Source organism: Sinocyclocheilus anshuiensis, unplaced genomic scaffold (genome assembly GCF_001515605.1).
Source record: "Sinocyclocheilus anshuiensis isolate Anshui unplaced genomic scaffold, SAMN03320099.WGS_v1.1 scaffold487, whole genome shotgun sequence".
In the NCBI taxonomy this organism is placed as follows: Eukaryota; Metazoa; Chordata; class Actinopteri; order Cypriniformes; family Cyprinidae; genus Sinocyclocheilus; species Sinocyclocheilus anshuiensis.
In genome coordinates this window covers 1,014,602-1,034,600 of record NW_015548240.1, presented here as the reverse complement: position 1 = coordinate 1,034,600, position 19,999 = coordinate 1,014,602, and the positions used below count along the sequence as shown (strand labels likewise).

Here is a 19,999-nt window from a genome sequence, read left to right as displayed (position 1 = left end):
CCTAATGATCTGTTTAGGAAAATATATTGGTTTAATTTTCATTGTAACATAAATAGGGAAAAAATATTTACACTGCAAAAAAAAAATCTTGTTCTGCTTTTTTGCTTTGTTTTCCAGTACTATGCCAGTACAAAGAGATTTTTTAAAAAATAAATAAAAATTGTCATTTTATGCTCATCTCAAAAAAAAATATTTTTCCTTAAGTATAATACAATTTTGATATTTTTCAGAAAACAAGACTTTGAGTCATTTTGCATATTAAAGGGATAGTTCACCCAAAAATGAAAATTTGATGTTTATCTGCTTACTCCCAGGGCATCCATGATGTAGGTGACTTTGTTTCTTCAGTAGAACACAAACGAAGATTTTTAACTCAATCCGTTGCAGTCTGTCAGTCTTATAATGCAAGTGAATGGGAATCACGGCTTTGAGAGTCATAAAACATACACAAACAAAACCTAATTAAACCCTGCGGCTCGTGACGATACATTGATGTGTAAAGACACAAAACGATCGGTCTGTGCAAGAAACAGAACCGTATATCGTTTTTTACCTCTGATTTTCACCGCAATGTCTGAACTGTCGTGAGTGCGATCGCATCTTCTTCAGCCTGCGCGTGAGGCGTCTTTTTCTTGCTTTACGGCGGATCGCAGACTTATGGATAGGTGCATTACCACCACCTATCTCTCAAATGGACCATTGACACTCTATCTACAATCTCAATTGGGAGTGTCAATGGTCCATTTGAGAGATAGGTGGAGGTAATGCACTTATAAGTCTGCAATCCGCCGTAAAGCAAGAAAAAGACGCCTCACGCGCAGGCTGAAGAAGAAGATGCGATCGCACTCAGGACAGTTCAGTTGTTTGTGTATTTTTTTTTTTACTCTCAAAGCCGTGATTCCCATCCACTTCAATTATATGACTGACAGACTGCAATGGTTCGAGTTAAAAATCTCCGTTTGTGTTCTACTAACATTGATGTGTAAAGACACAAAACGATCGGTCTGTGCAAGAAACAGAACCGTATATCGTTTTTTACCTCTGATTTTCACCGCAATGTCTGAACTGTCGTGAGTGCGATCGCATCTTCTTCAGCCTGCGCGTGAGGCGTCTTTTTCTTGCTTTACGGCGGATCGCAGACTTATGGTCAAATTTTCATTTTTGTGTGAACTATCCCTTTAAGTAAATGTATCTTGATTTAAGAATGTTTCAATATTTGTACTAGAAAACCAGGCAAAAATACTAAAATCCTAATTTTTTGCAGTGTATTTTTAAGGTGGTGTATGAATCTTCTGAAATGACTTGGAAACAAAACTCATATTCTCATGTACAGGCTGAGTAACAACCAGCATTGCAGACAATGCAATGAAATAGTCTTGATAAATGTGTTCTTATAAGAGTTAAGAGGAGCCCTTCGCCAAACACATTATTGTACAATAGTGGAAGTGGTTACATTTAAGTGAGGGTAATTACAAATTGTAAACATAAATCAATGACCCATGATTTCCAGTTTAATGACATTCACTTTCCTTTCCTTTGTATTTTCCCTTGCAATTTGCATTGCACAATTACTTCTTAAATCACTTTTAAAACAATGTAATAACCATCCCCATCTGCACAGTGATAATGGCAAGCACTGAACTACCAGAAGTTTTATCAAATAAATAATGTATATTTAAAACAGCAATTGATTAACAGAACAAATTATTAATAATAACTCGTCATTAGATTTTTAAAGTGGCTTTACCACAGCCAACCATCTAACTGTGCCAAAGCATGAAAAGAGGAACAAAAATATTCTTCAACAGGTTTGAGATTTGTAAAACATTGAGAATTTAGTCCTAGCGGCATCTCCAGGTTTAAGTTTCTTCAAATGTCCTCCTTGTTTAGTCTTCAAACAACAGAAAGTGCAGTCACTGAGGGACTTTCTCAAAGGGTGGAGGTCTGAGGTTCAGCAAGTCTATGTTATCGCCATGATCTATGAAACTACTCGACTTCAGACTTTTATCTCTCCCTCTGAGCATCATACTGCCTTCCTCTTCTGTATTGTTCATTCTCCAAACTAACCATTCCTCCATCTAGGCTAGCTAGGGATTGAAAGAAGTCCGTTTTCATCTGCAGTGTCCAAGATCTTGCATATTACGGGCGACTCAACCTGTGGCAGAATAATAACCAGGTTAAGGGTTATCGATATGAAATGATCACACTGTCGCATTTCGTAAGCCATAACATCAAACCAAAATAAAATTGTAGTCAAATCTCAAAGACATTTTGTTTGCCACTCACCCCAAGAACATATTGACAGGTCTGAGGTTCCAGCATGTAAACTGTAACAGCATGAGGAGACTCGGACTCCTTACACCTGAGACAGAACAGGTAGGTGTTAGTGGCAGCATTCAACAAACCCAAAAACCTCATAGCATCAAGAAGTTTGGATATCTCACTTGAGCTTGACTATAACCTGTCTCGGTTTCCCTGTTAGGTCACAAACATCTCCACGGCCATAGAAGCGAGATACGACCCTGATGAGGTATCACCAAGACAACATGACACATTAAAATATGACACAGATAATATATCTATATACTCACACATACACACGTACAGGGAGTCTATATATATATTTTTTATTTATATTATTCAATTTTTTAAAGCACCTTGTATGTGAGGGAAATATAAATCATACTTGACTTTCTGCGCTCCATCGTCTTTCAAATGATAAGATCGTGCCACGTTTTTCTTGGCCCAGTCAATATGATCCTCAGTGTTCCAGCTGCCCACCACCACAATGTTCTTCCCTTGTTCTTTATCCTTCAACCAAATGCACAAAATGCAATTTAGCACCTATCATATAATCCAGACCTTTACACTATACTGGGAATTATTATATTTTCTAAAGAATGCAAAGACTTCACAACTCTTACCTCATGATACTGGTGGACATGCTTTCCGTAACAGAATTCATACTTCCACCATCCAACGCCCTAGACAGAAACAAACATATGTTAAACTTGAAGATCTACAATTATAGAAAAAAAATCCATCCATCCATCCTCACCCCATGCAGACAGTATGAGCCACTCAGAAACTCCTTGATCAGCTGTTCATCAGTCAGACGGGAGATGTGGGTGGTGCCAACGGTGACCTGGGCTTGCCCACCCACTGTCAGGGGCTTATGGGTAGAGGTATATGCCTCTTCTTTCACTGGAGATGTATCCTCCTTAGCAAGGGAGACAGAGGGATTACATTTTTACAATACATTAAATACATTTTTATATACTTTTCAGAACTATTTTTTGCAGCAGTTATTCGTTATCGCCCCTTATCCCCAAGTAGGTTAGTGTGAATGCAGAAGATAAAGGGCAGATGCGTACTCACCCTGGATCTTCTCTGATCTCTTTCGCCACTTGAGCTGAACGGTGGTTTGAGCAGCTCTTCCTGCTCACGATCCAGCTGGGACAGACTCTGAGGTCTGAGAGGGGAGCCACCCAGAGCCTGGCAAAAGATGTCATTCACTGGGGACAACTTGAACCTGAGGAAAGATGGGCTTGATTCTGTCACAAAGGATTAAAAAGGACTAAAAATGGAAATTGACTTTGAATGTGTTTGTGTATGTACCTGTATTTCGGGTGTGGACAGAGGAGGGGTGTGAGCACCACTACTTCATACTGACAGGTGGTGACCTCAGCGATCGTGAGGATCTCATGTTTTGCCTCCGGGTGGCAGACGTACAGCACTGTGGTACAGCGAGGGTTATTCTGTTTCAGAGAGCATTCAGTCCCATGTCCCATCTCTACAGGATAGTATGGTGTCAACTGACCCTCTATATTCTTTGTTGGCACCTGGGAACACAGAGAGTTTTAAAAACATCCTCAGGTGACACACATTTCCTACCTTTATATTTAACAGCTACAAACCTGTGTGTTGGTGTTTGATCTTTCTGATTCAGAGTCACTGGATTTTTCCATTTCTGATTCTGAGGAGCAGATAATATATTGATCAAATATTTAATACTTTACTAGAATATGTAAAGAAATAATTATAAAAACTTAAGCTTAAAAATTAACCAACCTGCACTCCCTTTTTTCATGGTACCCAGATAGTATTCCTGAATGTTGATCTTCTGAGGAACCATTGACAAATTAGACCATTGAAATGTTTATATTACTTAGAAATATCTTAATATAATCCAACCACATACACTAATGTTTGGGATCGGTAAGATTTTTTAAAAGAAATTATTACTTTTATTCAGCAAGGATGTATTTAATGGATCAGGTGACACTGAAGACTGGAGTAATGGCTGCTGAGAATTCAGCTTTACCATCACAGAAATAAATATTTAAATTGAAATCAGTTATTTTAAATTAATTAATGATTAAGTAATGATATTTTACAATTACTGTTTTTACTGTATTTTTAAACAAATAAATACAGCCTTGGTGAGCATAAGAGACGTCTTTCAAAAACATTGCCAAATCTTACCAATCCCAAACTTCTGAGCAGTACTGTATGCATTTCTAATCAAATAGAAGGAACGCTATAAATAAGGATCTGGCATGTTCTTTAACAGCAAACATCATAACCAGTGATTTTACCTGCCCCGTCTCCTTGTCCTCATGGTACTGCCGTACATGCTTCCCGTGGCACACTTCATATGTCCAGTATGACTCGATCTGTCACAGTTGTAATAAAAGCAATTCATATGGCCGTGTTTATTAAACTATAAACAGAAACTGAGAAATGAAACTCACTCTGTAGGAGCAGCTGCTCTGTTTGAATAACGGCTCCAGCAGCTCAGCTGGACTCGGTCCATCATACTCCTTCACGTCATCCTTCAAAAATGAGACGGACAGTAAACTGATCAAATAAAACGGAACTAAACGATACACAGAATGGCTCAAGATAATAATAACTAAAAAAACTGGCCATGCATAACCACACCTCCTGGTTGCTGGACAAAGATGGCAATAAACATTTGTACTTTTCTTTTTCCGCAGTTGTCATGATAACATAGTCATCTTCTTTGTACAGGCCTCCTGACGTTGACTGCAGAGAAAGGGATATTATTACATATTAGTGTCGCTGAGGAAATATATCAACTTCGCGCTGTGGATCGCCAGATCGGCTTTCACCGTGGATGAAGCGGAGTTCAGTCCGGGGTCGTCACATGTGGTTGCCGCAAACCAGCCGGCCGCTCTTTCATAATGGCTCTGGGATAAATGCAGAGCACTAATTCCTAGTATGGGTCACCATACTTGGCCACGTCACTTCACTCACTCGCTCACTTCATCGAATCCGCCCGCCACCGCTCACTCTAGCCCGCCATGTGTTTCGTTGTGAAAGGGAAACTACTTTGTCTGGTCTTCCAAAAGAGGACACGACTAGAAATCAAGGCGGGGCATAGAGGAGAAACAATAATGTACAGTATGTGGAAAATAATGTGTTTTTTTTACCTTAAACCACATAAACTCATTTCATTACACCAAATACACAAAATAATGTTCTTTTTAGCAACATCATATGACCCCTTCAACTTCTGCAGAAGCAAACAACAACTGACAAATCCATGAGATCCAGAGAGACAAACTAAACAGCTCTACTTGCTATTTTTGTACTTTAATACTTCATAATGCTGTTAGAGAGAATATTAACACTACAAGACAGCTCAAAACAAAACAGGACACATCCAGCTGTTATGAAGCGACCTCAGCCAACAAGCTGACAACTAACGTAAATAAACACGTTTGTATTTACAGCTGTCATGCGAAACGTCTGGGTTTATTAGATGTCAAGACTCACCAGGGTGAAGTCTGCCCCGGGCCATTTGATTTTGAAGGGGATTTCATCAGAAAACACAGGAGATCCTGCACGATCTGCAGACACTCCGACCCAAATCAGCCCCAAAAACCAACGCCAAAACGCCCGCATCGCCCCTGATGAGCCTCCAAAAGCGCTATCGGGACATTAGAGAGAGACAGCTGGAGGAGAAGGGTCAGAAAAACGGTTACTACAGGTAATCGGTGAGATCTAATAGCCAACTGACTGCTGATAGTTTGACTAGAGTTAAAACAGGAAGCGCATCAGGACTTTGTCATCTTGCCACGTACATTTCCGGCATCAGACGGAAATTCCTCTCAGCCAATAGCGCGTGAGGAGCATGAACCGCTGTTAGTAATGCTGTCCTAATTTACGCTGCGATATCAAATGAATACTTATATTTTGGACGATTAAGAAAATATTATTTAAACTAAAAAAAAACGCAGTTGTGTAAGAGGGGACCATTTGTGCTAATCAATAATATTTTAAGAAATTGCAACTGTATTCATAAGCAAATATTTTACGTTGTCTTGTTCTCGTACACACGTTTATACATGTAATTTTCTCCAATAAATTACTTTACGTTGTTGTCTTGTTTATACAAACGTTTATGTATTTTTTAAACATTTCTTAAAGTATTTTTTTAATAAATATATAATATATATTGTATAATATAAATAATAATATATAATGTATATTTTTATATATAATTTAGTGGCACAATGGGCAAAACAAAAAGCAAAATTATCACATTATACTACTTCACAAAATATCTAAAACTAAAAATAACACAGATTTACTGCTATTTTCCAACACATTATGGCTCAAATAATAGGCCTATATACAATTCCATTTTTTTATCCAAAATATTGCTTTCATTTTTATGTTGTATCTTTGTATAGGCTATTGTAAAAAAAAAAAACCTAATGTAAAAGATTTAATTGCAGTGATTCACTGTTAAATAAATCATGTCTTGCTACATACAAAGGGATAAATATTAGTGTAATATTTGGATAAGGATAATAAGGATAATTGTATCATTTGACAATTCTGAGCTTTTTAACATGCACTACATGCATTTCAATACATCTTCTCATAATACTATTCCCTGATCTTCAGCTTTCCTCTGCTGAGTGGTTCCGTCCCATCAGGCTTCAGATAACCTCAGTAACTACTTACATCAGCCAGGGCATCTTTGGTAAACATCATATTTCTCCAGAGTGTTCATTTAAAACTATCAACCACAAATTGATCTCAACGCTGGCAGAGATGAGCATTTTCAGATTTTCACCAGTCCTTTCTTCACCCTCTCTGCTTTTCCATCTACAATACATGTTTTTAATTTGGATGCAACATGTGAAGGGTATTGCTTGTACTATTTTCATAAACAGCCAATTTAGTCTGAATAGTCTATTTTCCAGAATAATGGCAGGCAAAAACAGATTTCATTTCCCTTCTAGTGAAGAGGTTACTATTTTCGTAGCGAGTGTCATACTTGAATGGCCTTTCCACATGGTTTGTGGATCACTGAATAAATTATGTATTTTCATGTCATAGCAGGTCTTTTGATGCTGGTGGAGAGCCTCTCTTAATGTCACTAGAAATTAAAGCAAAGCTGAGAGCTTTGAGTGGAAAGTGGACCTCAATCATTGTCCAATCAGTGGAGGGCAGAACCTGCTTCTTTGTATACCAATTTGATGATGCTGATGGTTGAATCTTTGTTTCAGGAACATTTGCAGATAGATTAACTGTATGGTATTAAATAAACGTACAGATGTATGGTTCAAAATGTATGATCATTTACACTCAAATATATTATTGTCTAAGGTTTTTGCCCATGGAATGAAAGTAAGTAGGGTCCAAAACTACACTGGACAACATTAGAATATGGACAAAAGAACAGAGACATTTTACAATATCATATTTTGATATTATCTTTTGTGTTCTACAGAAGACAGAAAGTCATACAGGTTCATAATGACATGAGGGTGAGAAAATTATGCCAGAATTTTAATTTTTGGGTGAACTATACTTTTAAGAACTATTGTCTATTCAATAAACAAATGAAAAAATACTGGATCCTGACAAATATGATGTATTTCTCAAGGCTGCATCTCTGTACTAATATTTAGGCCATCATTGTGCCCAAATACAAATTCAGACAGCTGTCATGTGTTTTTTTTTTTGTTTTTTTTTAGGAACAAAGATGTCAATTCTTTCTCTACTGTAAACAAAACATACACTGAACAAAATTATAAACTAGGCTGGCCACAATAAAAGTAGGGTGACCATACGTGCCATTTTCCCAGGACGCGTCCTGGCCAGGATTTCTATATTGCACACGCAAACAAAGCCAAAACCTAGATCTTTTAGGCAATATAGAAATCCTGGCCAGGACGCGTCCTGGGAAAATGGCACGTATGGTCACCCTACTTTTATTGTGTCCAGCCTAAGGCACACCTGTGCAATAATCATGCTGTCTAATCAGCATCTTGATATGCCACACCTGTGAGGTGGATGGATTATCTCGGCAAAGGAGAAGTGCTCACTAACACAGATTTAGACAGATTTGTGAACAATATTTGAGAGAAATAGGCCTTTTGTGTACATAGAAAAAGTCTTAGATCTTTGAGTTCAGCTCATGAAAAATGGGGGCAAAAACAAAAGTGTTGCGTTTATAATTTTGTTCAGTGTAATTCATGCAATATGTATAGCTACTAATATCTTATCAAACATTTCTCTCCCCACAGAAAACGTGCCTTTCTGTTTCTCTCAGAAAAACAATGAGCTTCTTTACAACAATGCTTTCTTTTGTCTCTGAAATGAAGCCCAAGCCCTTCTCATCCAGTAGAGGGCGCAGTCGTTCTGATAACTGGGCTTATACACCCCACGTTTAAGGTGATGTCCTACGGTTTGCCAGCGTGCTTGGCAGTTCATCTGCCGGTCGAAGTGAGCAGTGTGAAGCAGCCTGTGTAGGGATACTGAGGCAGCGTTGGCTCTGAACAGAGGAAATGACATAATGACCCTCTGAACTCCCTGCCCACGTTCCAGTGCTCTTCGAGCAGCGTCTTATGTCCCGGGGTGTGGTCTCATACTCCGTTTACCAGCGCTGGAATCTCTCAGCCCAACTTAAACATCCTCCAGATTCACATCTCTCGTACGCTCTCTAATTAGCTCCATATGATGAGACTGATGCTCTACTACTAAACAACGCGCAAGGGAAAAAAAGGTAATTTTTCTCTTCTGATGAAAGATAGAGTACCATTCTTTCTATGCGATCTCAGCAGAACTCAGCAGCTCGTGTTCTTTCTAGGACTTCATCATTAGAGCACATTTCTCCAGTTCTCCAACATTTACACTGGCTCCCAGTAAAGTATCGCATTGATTTTAAAATTTTGCTTCTCACATTTAAGGCACTTCACAGCCTTGCTCCACCGTATCTTACTGACCTTCTCCACATCTACACTCGATCTCTCTTGTGTCGCCGCGTATACGTTTAAGTACCATGGGAGCAAGAACTTTTAGTTTTGCGGGCCCTCGCCTATGGAACTCTCTTCCCCTCAATATACGGAACAGTGACAGCCTTCATACTTTTAAATCTCGTTTTAAGACTTATCTTTTTACCCAGGCTTTCTTATGACTTGCGCTTATTAATTGCTCTTATTATTGCTCTTGTAAGCCTTTATTGTATTTATGATGTATGCAGTTGTGCTGTTGAATTTTGTAATGCTGGCAGGACTTGTTTATTAATTGTTACTGTTTTTACTAGTTTGCTTGCTGTAAGGTGACCTTGGGTGGTTAGAAAGGCGCCATTCAAGAAAATTAATTATTAAATAACTTACAAAATAGTTAGAAAACTTTATGTGAGGCGTAATTTTACAAACAGCACGAGTTCTCCGCGAGCTCTCTGTCTTTCCCTCTCAAAATGCGCAAATGGCTTCATATCACCACATCGCGTCTGCAGTGTAAGCGAGCTGCACAGTTGACACAGGAATTGTCACAGTTTACATGCATCGTCACTAAAGTTTATAATTTGCATCTCTTTTTTAAGTTTGGCCAGTATTTAAACCATTCAGCACTCGTGCGCTCTCCAGAGAGAGCATACTCAACAATTGCCCCATTGTAAAAATAAAAATACACAGCATGATCAAACATTTAATTACATATTTTTGAAAAAAAAAAAAAAGTCTAAAAATTCCCCCCTCCACCACTCAACTGAAAAAAAAATTAAAAATCTTCCCTCGGCTCCCACACGAGTCACCTAACGGGAATTCAGCCCATTTTCAAAAATGAAACTCAGGCCCTGAATGAATGTCTGTAAAAATCCTGATTAAAGTATCACTATAAATAATTCTACATGTTAAAAAGAAGCCTTTTTTATCATGTAGATAAAAACAGATAAAAAAAAAGGCCCTCTAAAACAGAGAGGGACACTCTCTGTTAGGAGAAATCTCGCCCACTCCCTGAGAAAGTCAATATTTTAATTTTCTTAAATAAAAATCGCTAGAGACGCCAGAATTCTCTATTGCATTCTGTTGTGCTCCTATGCACATGATGTTCAAATATGCTGTGCTATGGTATGCTGAGGAAATCTCTCTCTCTCTCTCTTTGAAGGGCCTTTTTATTTAAAAAATGTGCTTTATGTGCCTTTTTCTGTTTGCTTGGAGGCATTTGTAAACTGCAGTAATAAAATAACTTGACATTTTCAACATCTTTTTAGATAATTTATTTTTGCGATATTTTTGGTTTGTATCGATAAGCAGTATCGTATCGGTATCGATAAAATGTAAACGATACCCATCCCTACCCCGGAATCGATCGCAAAATCCACCGAGGGGGGCCCCTCTGGGACCACATGCTGAGGGCCCCCAAAACACTAAACACGCCCCTGCTTATGATACCAAGGCAAACAAAACGAAACATTTAAGTGAAACACACAAATGACCAGAAGAGAAAGATTTATCAATACGGTGAACGTACATCAGATGTTACTAACCGAATCTGTACTTTAAAAAAAACAAAGCGACATTTTTGTGGGCGAATTGACAGCTGTACCTGCTCGTCTTAAGACTTATCTTTTTACCCAGGCTTTCTTATGACTTGCGCTTATTAATTGCTCTTATTATTGCTCTTGTAAGCCTTTATTGTATTGCTGTATTGAGTGTGAAGTTTAAATCAGGTTGAACTGGTAACTTAGTCCAAACAAGGCGCGCCCTGTAGTGTAAACCTAGCACAGATTAGTAGTTTCTCTCCATGTTTCTGATTGATTTTTTAAGTAAATGAATAGTTTTGATTATTTCTACGCACTTACTCATATTTTTGGTTTCCTCACCTTTGAAGCGCTTGACTGTTCTGGATTATTTGTGGACTGACTATAACACCAACCAATAGCTTTCGAGACCGGTTCTGAACGATCCTTTCATTGGTTGAACCTAATGAACGAACATTCCCCTTCACTGGAGTAATCTATATATCAAATAAATGAGGCATCTCGTTCGTAAACGAGAAATCATTTATTTTAATATTGTCTTCTTAATTATATAAGGTTCTTATTATCGAAAAAAATTCACTAAGTTTCGATCAGCTTAGTTAGTGTTTTTAACAAATTCAGTAAATGATTCAATGACTGCAAATGCTGTAATGCTGCAAAAATCACTTGTTGCCAGGTACTTGCTAAACACGAGAACTTAAATCAAATCAGTGAACGACTCTATTCAGTGAACTGATGCAAAAGATTTGAGTAACTGGAATGAATCAGAATCCCCTCGTCTAATGCAAATAGATTTGACATTTTATCAACCTAGAAGTAATCTGGTTCATTCCTACTCGTATGACTGCAAATATTTGTTAACAGTGTTTGATTTAAATCAAAGTTCACACTTTTTTAGCAGAGTATACAGAAAGCGTTGCACCCTCAGACTGTGCTTATGCCAAAACACACAGTAGACACACAGCAACATAAGTAACACTGTGACATTTCGGTTTTAGCCTTTGCCCTGTGTCCTGAGAGACTTTCACGTGTAAGAGCTGACAGTAATGATAGGGACAGGTCTCATCTTGCTCTTTGTGACAGCTAATGGTCTTATTTTTCTCACAAACATTGCTCTTTTTTTTATTATTTTATTTTAAGGATTTTTCAGAGTAAACAGTAAACATAGAGCAAACAAACAACATTGTCTCAGACTTCACACGCACTCACAAAGAAAAAAAATAAAGAAATAGAAATAAAAACGAAAATAAAAAGAAATAAAAATACACGTTTAATACCTTAGACATAAATTATAATGCTTACAATAATAAATACAGGTTCAGTAACTAAAGGTACCATATAAAGAGCTGCAAAACAGTCAATCATTAGAAATGCCTGAAGGTAATGTACAACTCAACCCACATAGGAAACATTAGATATTGGTTTGGCTGCTAGTTTGTCTAAATATCCGAGAAATGATCCCCAGACAGCAGAAAACTTTTCAATAGAGTTAGACCTCAGAAATCGGAGTCTTTCCATTTGTATGACAGAAATCATGTCCATAATCCAAATTTGAAAAGAGGGAGGTGAAGATGACTTCCAGTTCTTTAATATAAGTCTCTTGGCCACGATCATACCCAGAGTGAGGGCCTGTTGTAAAGTTTTTGGAAGGCTAGAGGTGTACAAACATTGCTCTTAAATGAACTATTTACTATTGAAAGTTGCACATCCCACACAGTAATGAAAGAGCACATTCCTCACAAAGACATGAAGTGGCTGGGTTTTCTAGCTCTTGATAGAAACTATGCCATTCACAAGATTTTATCATTTTACTTAAACGAACTCAAACAGAAAACAAACTGAGCAAAAAAAAAAAGTTTCTGGAGGTTTGGTTTATAAGAAAAAAAAAACATTAAAATTAAGGGTTGTACTCATTGGCTTAATGATCCAGTCACACAGGTTCTTGAGTCAGAACGGACAACTTTTATGATGCTCTTTTGTTTGTTTTGGTGTTTAAAAGTCAATATGAACCTGAAGCCTCTTCAAAATTTCTCATTTTTTGTTCCACTGAAAAAACAACAACAGCATGGAGAATAAATAATGACCTTTTTTTTTTTTTTTTCATTTTTAGGTGAGCTTTTCAGGATCACAAAAAGAGCTTTTGAGAAATTTAGAAGTTTGTAAAACCACAATGTATAAAATATAATAATAATTTAAAAAAAGTACTAACCATTTCCACAACATTCAAGTGGGTTGATGTGGAAACAAGGAATGAAAAAAAAAAAACCCTGAACTTTATTCCTCTTTGTTGCAACCATGCTATTTGAATATTGGCTCAGGTAGATTTTCATATTTCGAATACAGTTTTTTTTTTTTTTTTTTTTTACAGGTGCAACATAATTTAGGAGGTGTTTCCATCTTTATTCATGAAAACAGTCTTCTGGTTAATATGATACAGCTGCCAAAGTTATTTATATTGATATTTTTTTCTCTCTCTGCAGAGGATTTAGCGGAGACAGAGACGTCAAGACTGTATGATAAGGATGGGAATTCTTCAAGTGCTGAAAACTCAGTTGCTGTGCCATCTCATTATCTGTTATGTGTTCCTAGTCAGTGGGTTCATTATCAACCTGCTGCAGCTTTGTACTCTACCACTGTGGCCCATTAACAAGCAGCTTGCACGCAAAATCAACTGCAGATTGGGTTATTCCATTTCTAGTCGTAAGTCCTGCAAGCTGTCACATGTGAGCTCACATCTTCCAAAGAAAGATACTGACATAACCAGCCATGATGCAACAAGTTTCCTGTGCTTATTTTGTCTGCACTGAAAAGGAAGTACTGCATGAAGCGCCAAAATCACATAAAAATAGTAACAAATTAAAAAGAGGTCAATAATATTTGTCACGGTCATGGAGATCATGATTATCATGTCTCACCTGTTTAAGACAGATTGCATTGTACCACAATTGTATTGTAGGATACACAAAAACTCAAGCCATTATTATATAACAATGTTGCGCTGAGGGTAACAAAACAGGAAATTGGTATTTTTTGAATATTGCAAATTGTTCTAACATATATTTACATACATACAAAGATGATGAACTTGTTGGACTACTACACATTCATGAATATGTAAATGCATTCTGCATTATGAATATATGCATCACAATTCAGTATGTATTTTTTTCTCTGTTTGTTCAGAATTGGTGGCATTATTGGAGTGGTGGTCCGGGACAGAATGCACACTTTACACAGCGCCAGAAAGCTATAAACTTTATGGCAAAGAGAACGCCATTGTTGTCCTAAATCATAACTTTGAGATCGATTTTATGACCGGCTGGACCTTCTGTGAGAGATTTGGCGTTTTAGGGGTAAGACAAAAAAAGTTACATAAAAAAAACTTGCTTTCAGACATCATAACAAGTGTGTGATTCTAAATGATTCTTAATTTGTAGTAATACAAATTTTTAAGACTTAATATTGTCATGATACAAATAGACTGTTAGACGGTGTCATGTGATTGTCATATTTTGCTTTTAGAGCTCAAAGGTGTTGGCAAAAAAGGAACTTTCCTTTGTTCCTGTGATTGGCTGGATGTGGTACTTCCTTGAGATCGTCTTCTGCAAAAGGAAATGGGAAGAGGATCGCAAGACAGTAGTGCAAAGCCTGCGCAACCTTCGGGATTACCCAGAAAACTTTTGGGTATATTTGTGAAATCTCATTCTGGTCATTTTACTAGATTTCAGATTTTTCTTTTCCTTTACTTTAAACACACAATTAGTTAAAGGAATAGTTAACCTGTTCACACAAAAATGAAAAATCTGTCATGATTTACTGACACTCATGTTCCAGCTCATATGCTGTTATTTTTTTCTGTGGAACAAAAAATGCGAATTTTTTTTTATAAAATATTAATGCAGCTTTTTCCATGTGATGATAGTGTTTTTGCTCTAAAAAAGTACCATGGAAAGTAGTGGTAATAAATTTGTTATTCACTTGAGCTTTTTTTTTATTTGAGCTTTTCTGTCTCCTCCTGTGGTTGATGTTCAATTTTATGATGCATCTATAGTTCCTGTTGCACTGTGAGGGCACACGATTCACAGAAAAGAAGCACAAGATTAGTATGGAGGTGGCAGAGAAGAAAGGTCTGCCCAAACTCAAGTACCACCTTCTACCTCGGACCAAGGGCTTTTGTGTCACGGTCCAGAACCTCAGGGGAACGGGTGAGAGCTTCTTTTCCTTTAAGTAATGAGGAACCCATAGTAACATTGCTTTTATGGCTAATCAGTCTTTTGATGTCTTTTCAATTTACATTTAAATGAAAGAAAATGTATGTTTGGCCGATGTAGCCTCTAAAGATTTGGCTCGCTGACTTGGTTTGTGTCTCCTCTGTAGTTACTGCTGTGTACGATTCTACACTTAATTTTAGAAACAACGAAATGCCAACTTTACTAGGGGTGCTCAACGGGAAAAAGTACCATGCTGATTTATATGTGAGGTAGGAATGAAAGAAAGAATTTTCTTCACATTGCCCTTTGGCAAGATTTAACAGCCTGTTGTTTTTTTAAATACTTTGTGATAATGTCTTCTGCTATATCAAAGTTCAATATGCAGTCTCCATAATCATTTATAAATGTTTTAGTTTAATGACCTACTATATGAATACATTGTCAGTTGCAACATTAAAATAAACCGTCATGGATTTCCTTGTGTGTTTATTAGGCGAATTCCTCTGGACACAATCCCAGAGGATGAGTCTGAATGTGCGGCCTGGCTTCACAAGCTCTATCAGGAAAAAGTAAGTGCACTACCTGCATTAGGTGGAGGTGTTTTTGTTCTGGTCAGTGTCATTTCAGTATAGTATTATAGCATGTATTAATATTTTGAATTGACTTTTATTTTTATATTTTAGTATTTCTATTTAGCTTGATTTTAATTTCAGTTTTAGTACTTAAAGGGATAGTTCACCCAAAAATGAAAATTCTGTCAATTACTCACCCTTACTCGTTCCAAACCCAGAAGACCTGGGTTCATCTTCGGAACACAAATCACGATTTTTTTTTATGAAATCCATGAGCTTTCTGACCCTGCATAGACAACAATGGAACTACCACGTGCAAGGCCCAGAAAGGTAGTAAGGACATTGTTAAAAAAAGTCCATGTGACATCAGTGATTCACCCATAATTTATTTCTTTGCACACAAATATTCTTGTAGCTTCATAAAATTACGGTTGAACGACTGATGTCACATGTCGACTATTTTAACGATGTCCTTACTACCTTTCTGGGCCTTGAACGTGGTAGTTCCATTGCTGTCTATGCAGGGTCAGAAAGCTCTCACATTTAGGGTGAGTAATGACAGAACTTTTATTTTTGGGTGAACTATTCTTTTAAACAAAAATTTGAAAAAGAACCATTTTTCTTCTAACATACTTTATTTCTGCGTTATTTCAGTTAATGAAAACATTTTAATAGTTTTAGTTATAGCTAACAACAACAACACTGGTGCTGGTATTAGCATTTTAGTTAGTATTTGCATATCATAGTGGACAAACATGGGCATGGTGTAATTTTTGTTGTGCTATCTCACACAGGATGAATTCCAAGAGCATTACAGACAGACAGGGCGTTTTCCGGGTGCCATTACAAGCCCGCCACATCGACCTTGGGCCCTGCTGAACTGGCTCTTCTGGGTTTGCTTGCTGGTCTATCCTCTCTGCATGTTACTGCTGCAGTTGCTGCTATCAGGATCCACCTTCACTGTCGTCTGTACATCAGTCTTCTGTCTAGCAGGTACTTGGGATAAATACAAGTGCGCGGGTGGTATTTTCATATTGATCAGAATTTAAGATGGTGTAACTAATAGCAAAATAATAAAAATGCAGCTGATGATTTTTTTTAGTCAATCTTTTTTGTCATCAAGCAACAAAGGAATTTTATACTGCTGCTATTTTCCTCCAATCTGTTTTTTCAAAAAAATAAAAATATAAAGGAGACCAATTAGGTGCTAGAGCAGTAAGTATATCAACCATTTCTATCTGGATTTACTGCATGCTGGTCAATTCATAAGCGCATGAATGAATGATATTTTAATGCATTTAAAGTGCCCTTAAATATCATAGCATGTGAGCACAGGATTAAAGATTCATTTCAGATGTTAAAGTTTCCATCTAAACACTAAATGCACACAAAACAAATCAGATATGCTGTAAGAAATCATGCATCTACTAGATTTTCTGTTGAAATTAAGCTTTAATTTCTCTTTTACTTAGTACAGGGTTCCCACACCTGTTGACCAAGGAATTTCAATGAGTTATGATTACTGGGGAAAAATTTATTTCTAGTGGATGATAGCTAAGTATAACTAGATCCGTAGTGTTCTAGCGTTCACAAATTTTCAAAAATTCCCTGATATTTGTAGGTTTTCCATGTCCGTGGGAACCCTGTTGGTATTATGATCTAATGCAGTGGTTCTCAGCCTTTTTTCCCTGGCATCCTTGGTTGAGAACCACTGATCTAATGAATGATATTATGAATGAGCCCTAGTTTAGTTATGAAGCATGCTAATGTGACTGGCTGTTGTGCTGTAACTGATGAATTTTAACTTTTATTTTCAGTGTCAGTTGGTATCCGCTGGATGATCGGACAGACTGAGATTGACAAGGGTTCCAACTACGGAAGAGATGCAAATGAACAACAACTGAAAGACTGTCATCCACCAGGGCAACAAGATCATGCTATTGTACGGTCATGAGGGCATTTTCAGAACAGGAACTGGCATTAGCCAAGTGAAACCACCTTCATGAATGAAATTCGAGGAAGTCGCCACGAAGTTTTCAGAAAGAAAGCTTCTCTGTTTTGATTTACACATTAAGGTTTTTTTTTTTTTTTTTGAAAGACAAGTAGGCTATTTTAAAAAATGTTCTGTTTATTAATATTCTTTTTTTTTTTTTTATATTGCAAACACTGTTGGAGGAGCAGAGAACCAGCAGTTGATGCTTGTGTGAGAGCAAGTTTGTCCACCCGTTTGAGTGCAGCAGCAGAAAGGCGGAGTCAGACTGGCCTCTTCCCTCTCATTGGTTGATTATGCTCTTGTACACACAGATGGTAAAGGCACGCCATTGGCCAGCACAAGGCAGAGCCGATGCAGCACAACTACTTATAGGCTTAAATATGACTTGTTAACAGTGGGCTCTGCAGCAAGGCAAACAAAAATGCCATTTTAACAAAAAAAGAAAATTAAAACCTTCTCTACTGTGACTTTCAGCCCCAGGTTTTCTTCAGTGAACACTCATTGAAATTGTACATACAGTCAGTCAATGCCAAACTCCCTCCATCTCCCATTCTCTGATGCTTTGTGCGGAGAACGTCCCTTGAATTAAAGTCTCCTAACATGTATTCCCTGTGACTCAATCACCAACAACGTGGCTATTAAATTTCAGCTTTACAATATGCTTTGTACAAAGAAAAACCCTAACCCTATTCTTACAGTATATACATAACGCACTCGCACATTTCATCCCATGTTACTGTACATGTAAGACTTGCCCCGCTTTTAACGTTGCGAGGGGCTCGTATCGAGCAGAGTGCATCTGTTTTTCCTTCTTCCTCCCTCATGTCGTGTGAAGTAGTGCTAGCATTTATGTAAACAATAAGAGAATACACGTCTTTCCCCGTCACTCTTCATCTGTGCAGACCTGCAATTGAAAAGACATGAGATTGATGTGTTAGTGCCGTTTCCATCAGCCTCATCCAAGCAGCCAATCAGCTGACAGCATGAGATGGTCTATCTCACCCCTCTGTAATTAGTGATGCAACGAAATTAATTTTTTACCTAAACCAAGATTCAAATTTCTATTTAGCCCAAAAAACAAAAGTTTATTTAATAATCAATTAGAGCACATTTATTTGATAATCAACAAACATAAAAATTATAAGCAATTAAATTGCACATAAGGCAAGTCTTCATATCAGCTTTTTAAATTAAATAAGTTTCTACTCCAAATCATTGTTGAAATATAAACTTTCTTGACAGCTTTATTCAACCTGTTAAGACATTAAAGAGAATCAAAATGACATTGACTGATTGAATTTTGTTAGAAAAGTGACCCGAATTTTAAAGCTAAGACTTTGTTTAATAGTAAAGTATCTGAGCACAGAGCTTATCGCGATTATTGGATGGTAGGCACACTACAAATAATGTTTTTGTGAAGTTGTTCACGTATCAACTGAAAACAGCAAGGACTAAAAGATCATTCAAATGAATGTTCATTAAAAATGTAAAATCAATATTGTCAACCCAAGCCAAGTTTTCGTCCATATTTAGTTGGCAAATTTTGGTGCATCACTAAAAAAAAATCATTGATTGTTTGTGTTTATTGCACAAAGTGAGAATTTAGTTGTGTCAGCGTCTGCTTTCATGTTTTTTCAAGTGTGTAACATGTTGGTGGATGTACTAAACGTGCTGGTTGGATCTAATTTGGGTAACAGATTGGAAATTTGGCATTCTGTACAAATTTGGCACCAGAAGCCAGCGCCTCATCCCTTTCGTATGAGTAACCCTATGAATGAGCTGAAGGAAATAACAAGCTGTATGGGCGAGGAGGAGTTCATACCTTGACAAAGGGGTGGTCCAACAGGGCACTAGCGGTCCAGCGCCGCTTCGGTTCACTCTCCAGGCAGTGGACCAGGAAGTCCTTCCCCTCTGTGCTCAGCTTTTCAGGAATGGGTGGTTTGTGGCCCATTCCCACTTTATACATGATCTGGAAGTTATGCTCATATTCATGCCACGGCCTCTGAATTAGCAAACAGGATAGAACATGAGTTACTTAAAGTAACATGATTTTTGTAGATTTTTTTCACACTAAAAAAACCTGTCACTGAATGATGGTACTACAAAAACAATAAACTTTAAAGCTGGTGAATACCTGAACTGAATCTTGTTTTGTTGTAATTGGTGGAAATTTGATTAATTACATTTCAGGAAGCCCTATCCAGCAGTACCAGTTTGGTTGTTTGGGCTTGTCTACACATGCCCAAACAACCAAACTGGTTGTAAGAACAAAGAAAATTCCTTTTGATTTGGTGTTGAATGAGAGTGGACATGTTTTCACAACAGATAGCTATCTTCAAACCAGTTTGAGGAAAAGCTGGCACATGGGTAAATAAAGAACCAAACTTAGGCATAACCATAAAAAATGCGCACA

At 37.4% G+C, this 19,999-nt stretch overlaps 2 protein-coding genes and 1 pseudogene across 7 annotated transcripts in view; 1 reads left to right on the top strand and 2 right to left on the bottom strand.

Moving 5' to 3' along the window:
• Positions 1-2,044: 2,044 nt before the first annotated feature.
• Positions 2,045-6,098, bottom strand: LOC107654972 (endoplasmic reticulum lectin 1-like). 2 transcript variants are annotated; one of them, XM_016442334.1, is made up of 14 exons: positions 5,803-6,098; positions 4,945-5,049; positions 4,755-4,835; positions 4,599-4,676; positions 4,072-4,123; positions 3,918-3,976; positions 3,619-3,842; positions 3,379-3,532; positions 3,059-3,220; positions 2,925-2,984; positions 2,687-2,811; positions 2,445-2,522; positions 2,287-2,362; positions 2,045-2,155 (listed from the first exon to the last, which is right to left on the bottom strand). In XM_016442334.1, exons 1-14 carry the CDS (start codon positions 5,929-5,931, stop codon positions 2,084-2,086), a joined length of 1,455 nt encoding a protein of 484 aa, XP_016297820.1. In that variant the 5' UTR covers positions 5,932-6,098; the 3' UTR covers positions 2,045-2,083. The 2 variants fall into 2 exon arrangements, with proteins under 2 accessions (XP_016297820.1, XP_016297821.1); XM_016442335.1 differs by having other exon boundaries at positions 4,072-4,120.
• Positions 6,099-8,756: 2,658 nt separating this feature from the next.
• Positions 8,757-17,918, top strand: LOC107654974 (1-acyl-sn-glycerol-3-phosphate acyltransferase delta-like; annotated as a pseudogene).
• LOC107654971 (mitogen-activated protein kinase kinase kinase 4-like) overlaps positions 17,721-19,999 on the bottom strand; it is a 31,814-nt gene continuing 29,535 nt past the window's right edge. For all 5 annotated transcript variants that reach the window (XM_016442330.1, XM_016442329.1, XM_016442331.1 and 2 more), the window contains 2 exons: positions 19,409-19,588; positions 17,721-18,490 (listed from right to left, as the gene is read on the bottom strand). In XM_016442330.1, the coding sequence (XP_016297816.1) occupies positions 18,470-18,490; positions 19,409-19,588 (201 nt within the window). In that variant the 3' untranslated portion in view covers positions 17,721-18,469. The remainder of the gene's footprint in view (positions 18,491-19,408; positions 19,589-19,999) is intronic.

Bases quoted from the DNA above. Each gene is read 5' to 3' on its own strand.
- LOC107654972 (XM_016442334.1), bottom strand. From the start codon at position 5,931: ATGCGGGCGTTTTGGCGTTGGTTTTTGGGGCTGATTTGGGTCGGAGTG. The intron at 4,677-4,754 runs GTGAGTTTCATT...CAACTGTGACAG, and splicing joins AGAGCAGCTGCTCCTACAGA to ATCGAGTCATACTGGACATA. The intron at 2,985-3,058 runs GTGAGGATGGAT...GTTTCTGTCTAG, and splicing joins GCTCATACTGTCTGCATGGG to GGCGTTGGATGGTGGAAGTA.